General features: G+C 40.1%; 1 protein-coding gene across 48 annotated transcripts in view; it reads left to right on the top strand.

The window, feature by feature from the left end:
* Window positions 1-3,913, top strand: part of Camk2d (calcium/calmodulin-dependent protein kinase II delta) — a 263,664-nt gene extending 259,751 nt beyond the window's left edge. For 20 of the 48 annotated variants that reach the window (XM_087615924.1, XM_087615914.1, XM_087615915.1 and 17 more), the window contains 2 exon segments: window positions 485-573; window positions 1,747-3,913. In XM_087615924.1, coding sequence (XP_087472050.1) covers window positions 485-551 — 67 coding nt within the window. In that variant the 3' untranslated portion in view covers window positions 552-573; window positions 1,747-3,913. 48 annotated transcript variants of the gene reach the window in all.
* Window positions 3,914-6,000: the final 2,087 nt, after the last annotated feature.

Raw genomic sequence — 6,000 nt, forward strand, 5'->3', positions numbered from 1 at the left:
GGGCGAGGGACCTAGTTCTTACAGCCACTCAACACACTCCAGCAAAGCCATTACAATTTCTCAGTTTGGTGGTAGTTTATTCACAGTGAATTTCAAAATCCTTCTCTGTCATTTCAGCCACCATATAGCACTGTTGGATATTCAAACGGAGATAAAACGAATCAACCCAGACAAAAATAAGTTACAATAACAACAGCAAAAGGTTAAACACATTCCAAAAAAAAAAAAAAAAAAAAAGAACCAGCTATGTAATCAAGAGGAAGACACAAAAGGAGTGGAGAAAAAAAATAGTTTGTTAGTGCTTCTGTGGTTTTTACCCCAAAGAGGTACACCACAAATGGCCAGCTAATGTAGAGGGATGGGTACAGATGTATTGGGCCAGGGGCTAGTTTTCTCTGCATTTCTCTTAAGTGTTAAGGGATAAAGCCTACTTAAGAAAACTTCCTTTTATGCCAGGTGGCTTAAATGGGGCTTCTCTTAATAGGCCACCCTGTATTCCAAATGGGAAAGAAAACTTCTCAGGAGGCACCTCTTTGTGGCAAAACATCTGAAAACCATTCACATTTGGGTCTTGTAAGTAGCATCCCGCCCCACGGTTCTGTGTGATGGGGGCTAATGCTGGAAACTGCATGGCTGGCGCTCTTCCCTCTGTAGGCATTCGCTCAGCAGTCTGCTCGGAGAAACACGTGCGAGGGCTTTGGAAATCCATGGTGGCTTCGCCTGAGCCCTCGATTCTAGTGTTCACTTTACAGCATCACCACGGTTTGAGAGCTACTAAACACCAAGAGGAACGTGGGTTTTTTCCCAATACCTGGACTGTATCACTTTGGCATCCTGGAGTTTCACGTAGAAAGAGACTTCTATCTGGTCAACAAGAATAACTCTCAATTATTCAGGGCAATTTCTATTAAGCTTGGAAATCCTTTGGTGTCTCCCTGTCTTTGGGAAGTTGCAGTTTCTGTTAGCCATCAGCTTGGGCTAACATGTCTGTGAGCTCAGTGGGTCTGACTGAGTGTAATGGCGCTAGCCCAAGAGGCTGGACCACATCAGAAAGTCCAACTTAACTTTAGACATCACAAATGAGATCATTCATGATCATTGACAGTTGACCACAGTGAAACTCATTCCTGCACTGTGGTTCCTAAAGATTTGTGTCTTAAGCTGGGATTAATTAGGGTACAGGCATGACTAAGTGTCACTGTTTATATTTTCCCCACACCAAGTTGGAACAGAGATTTCGAGAAATGGTGCTTTTAGCTATTGCTGTAGAGAAATACGTAAGAATAATTCTCGTCTCTCTGATGGTGAGACCGTATTCCTTCCTGAACTGACTTTTGATTTTGATTTCCCAAGGAATTTAAGCACAATGAACAAAACCATAGGGTGAATTTGAACTTTGATTCTGCTTCAACCAAATATTGATATGAACTCATTAAATCTGTCTAGTAAATATGAATGCTTAAAATGTATATTTAGATTTAATAATGCGGTTGAATCCTGCGACCCCTTCTTTTGTTTTTTTTTCCAGCTTCACTGTGTTAGAACAAATAGATAGTATTGATTGCCATAGTTTAGTCATTGTTAAATATGTGTATTTATCTTGGAAGGCTCACAGGCAAAGATCTCATACAAGGTATTTCCAATCTGCACTTCAGCTAACTTACGAAACCATATCCTAGTAACAGAAAAGGTTGGTATTAAAAAAAAATGGTGTAATTTATTTCTTCCTCCCGTTCTCCCTTTCAGCTAATTGTCAACAGTGCCACGTCTTCATTCTGTCCTCAAGGCACCTGGCGGGGTGATCCTGGGACATCCTCTCCTCTTCATGCATGTTTCTGAGTGCATGAAGTTGTGAAGGTTCTACGTGTAATGCATATGTGACACGTCATCTTACCATGTGACACGCCATCTTACCATGTATTCCTTCCTGTACATTGTTTACACTCCAGCTACTGGACGGATGTTCCATGCAAACGTCAGTTACTGCTGGCAAACTAAAGAGGGAGCTCCGACAAGAAAACTCCGCAATACTCCAAGTTCAGCTGATCCATCAGGTTTCTCTGTGGATGCCAAGATTCAAAAGACTTCATAAAATTACTGTTCAATGAATGACAGTGTGTAAGAGGAAAGGAAATCTTTCAAGAATGCTGCCATTAATCTATTTGGGCTTCTCATTGGGATTTTGGGGTTGATTTTTTTTTCATTTTTTAAGGCAAATTATATATATATATATATATATATATATATATATATATATATATATATATATATGCCTTCAGTTCCTGGTGTGATCCTGGTAGAAATGAATGGATGCCTTTTCTCTGAAAGTGTTGGTGTTGAATAAATGGATGGCTATGTGAGCCAAGTCCTGGGTGATTGTAGGAGCAAGAATCGTTTGCTGTTCTACCATCAAAGCCATGTTGATTTGGGTCGAGCTCTGTATACTGGAAAAATTCACATCATTTTCTAGTTTGATTGCTTTCAGATAGGCACAGTTCTGGTGAATGCTTGGCACTGATCTTGGTTTTTCTTTCCTAAATCTGTGTTCTGTTTTCATTATATACTATTTGCTCCTTTCCTTTGTATTTGTTTTCTTTTCCCACTCTTTTCTTTATCTTTCTCTCTCCCACTTTCTTTCTTTTTTATGTTTTCCTTTCTATAGCTGATAGTGTGTAAAAACAGTAACATTTGCATATGAAGTTAAAATAAAAATCAAGGTCTTCTAGAAGCTAAAACTAGCACTTCCGGTCTCTCACGGGGCTGTGGAGTTGTTAGAAGATTTAAATAAATACTTAAATAAGAGAGGAATGAATTCAGCTTAGGTTACCACTTGTGCATAGGTATCCTTGCTCTGTTGAAAGTGTTGGAATTGTTGAGACTTAAGCTAACAGCAGTAAGAGCCTGCTTACACAGTCCTGGTTCTCCCCAACTAGATATTGAAGACCAAGTGGAGCCTGACCAGGGTTGCATGCAGAGCACTTGTTTTGGACCTTCCAGACTAGGAGGCATTTACTGCCTCACTTTCACTAGCTAGCCACAGGAAGAGTGTTCTCCATCCTCCTAGAGGTTGAACTTGACCTTCGTGACTAGTGCAGTTCTAGCTTCTCTCTTGAGTCACAGTAGCATCCTGATGCCAGGAGTTAGGCTTTTGTCCAGATTAAAACAACGAGGAAAAGGAAATGCCCCAGTTTTCTTTCCGTTTCCCATTTCTTCTTTGTCGATTCGGTCCCTGGGAGACTGTTTCTCCGCGCTGAACTGCTTTATGGTGCATGGAATCTCCATCAGCGTACTTCTACCCTAGCCACTCACACTCCTTAGAAGCTGATTTTTAAAGCAGAAGCAAGGAAGCAAAAGTAAAACACTCCCTTCCCCTCTTTTTCCTCATTTCACCTTTTGGTGTTGATTGCTAATCACTTTAGATATATTGTTGCTAGTGAATGTATGATAGATGGGTTGAAGCTTTTCTGATAATTAGCACATGATTTAAAACAATATATATTTAAAACAAATATATACAGTACATGTATTGAGCCGTGTTAACCTGCCAATGAGATCTGTGAAAAACGTAATGGCCTCACTTTTCCCTTTGAATTTCTTTTACCTTTCTGTGAAGCAGCTCTGCGTGGCATACATGTATTTAAAAACACAAATAGTGGTAGAATGGGTTTTTTTTTTACACTTTTAACTTAGCATGTGGTGTTGAAGTATTACCATAGATCCAGTTTGTCTTCTGCACTAAGATGTGAGGAAATCGTGATTTGTTCTCTCCAGCACAGTGGAATTACACCTTCATCATCTTCTATTGTTTTGAAAACACTGCAGTTTACCATGGGACACTGTATATAATTCTTGCCGTAATGGTAAATGACGAATTGATATATTTAAGAGTTAATAAATTTGTGATTTCTGCTGACAGCGTGTCCTTCTTTATTTCTCAAATACCCTATGTGTGGTGCCGGCCACAGCCGAGGACATTATGTCCTGCCCTGGTCTCCTTCAATAGACATCTTGCAGTCTGTGATCATGGCAAGCAATTTGTTCTCTCTGCACATAACAGTGCTGTCTTTTCACAAAAAAAAAAAAAATTAGCTAAAAGGAAAGTAGTTAGCAGCTGACTATCCTAAAAGATTTTAGACATGCTGCTTCTGTCCATCTCTTACAGGACTGCTAAAATGTCCCACTCACTCCTAATACAAATCTGTCAGTCATCTCCAGTATCTAGCAGTCACCCTAGCTGCTATGACCCCAGAACTACAGATTGCTAAGGTGTCCATGAGTTAAAGCACCACCTACTATTTCTTATATCCATTCATGTGACTTACTTTCTTACCTAGAACGGTCTTCCTTTGTTGGATTAAACCAATCTTTGACTCATTCACTGGGGTCCAAAGTAGTGTTGCACCTCCTCCAGCGAATTTCCTCTGCAGCTTCTAGGTTTTATTTGCTCTGTCATGACTTGCATGGTAGTCTGTATTCTCTGTTCCTGATGCTATCCACATTATTTTGACAATATATTTTTGTATTATCTTTACTGTAGTAGGAAAGTCTGTAGAGATAAGAACTGCACATTCATGGTTGTACCCTTACCACCAAACCAGAACAAGAAAGAGGCTGTTAATAAACTGCTTTTTAAAATTTTTTATTAGATATATTTCTTTACTTACATTTCAAATGTTATTCCCCTTCCTAGTTTCCTGTCCATAAGCCCCCATTCCCTCCCTTCCCCTCCCCATGCAGGTATTCCCCCTATACATCCTCCGTATTTCCCCCCCATTCCCCTGCCCTAGGGGTCCAACCTTGGCAAAACCAAGGGCTTCCCCTTCCACTGGTGCCCCAACAAGGCTATTCTCTGCTACATATGTGGTTAGAGCCCTGGGTCAGTCCATGTATAATCTTTTGGTAGTGAATAAACTGGTTTTGAACCATATTGTCCAAGGCAACCTCTAGGTGAGATCACACAGTCCTGGGTTGAATGTTGGGCTCTGTCATCATTATTTTGATGTTCTAAATAAGTCATTTCCCTTGAACTTCACTTTCCAAGATTATAAAATGAGTATAAGTATGTAAATTAAATTATAATATCCTAAGGATTAGAAAAACAGGCATAAAATCCCTGGAATACCATTTTTGGTATTAAGTGGACATCATTGGGCATGTTGGTATATGGCTATGATCTCGGCAGGCTAATGTGAACTAGATAGAAGACCCCATCTCAACAAATGCATAAATAAACTCCTGCTACTCATGGAGCCCTACTATTCTTGTATCGTTCCCTGTTTAAGATCAGGAGGGTGTGCAACCTTTGCTTTACCAGGGGTTGCTCTCTTCATTGCAAAGGATGTATTGCATTCCACTGTCTCAGCAAGAAGTTGGGAGCCAGAAGGAGGTGGCCGTGTCCCTGAAAATGCAAAAGAAGATGGAGTACATTCTGGGGAAATTTTCAAAAATGTCAAGTTTGAGTAGCTAAAACTTTGAATTTCTATGTAAATCAAAGAATTCTATATAATGTGAGGATAAATGTAGAAGACACAACCTTTGAGTCATTTCATTAAATAAAATCTTACTGACTTTGAGACTGTCATGTCTTTTGTGGTCTCCTTTGTTAGTTTTTTTTTTCACACAAGAATTTTAATTTTTGATGTTTGTGTGCATGTGTGTTCATTGCACTCACTGTCTCCCTCTCTCCCTCCACTCCCCCTCCCCACTCCCTTCCCACTCTCTCTCTGGCAGGATCTCTCAATGAATATGCAGCTCACTGTTTTAGCTAGACTGACTGGCCATCAGGACCCCAAGATCTCCTGGCTCCTCCCTGTTAGTTCTGGACTTACATGCTTGGGCCCTTATTACTGTAAACTTAGCACTTTTCTCACTGAGCTGTCTCTCCAGACCCTGTTTTACCTTTTGTCAATGACCTGCCAACATTTTCAAATTGGACACTTCCTACGAAGGTTTGATTTGGGCCTTTATTATTTTCAAAAGTTACAAAATCCGGGCTAATGA

The sequence above is a fragment of the Rattus norvegicus genome, chromosome 2 (assembly GCF_021556685.1).
Source record: "Rattus norvegicus strain SHRSP/BbbUtx chromosome 2, alternate assembly SHRSP_T2T, whole genome shotgun sequence".
Classification (NCBI taxonomy): domain Eukaryota; kingdom Metazoa; phylum Chordata; class Mammalia; order Rodentia; family Muridae; genus Rattus; species Rattus norvegicus.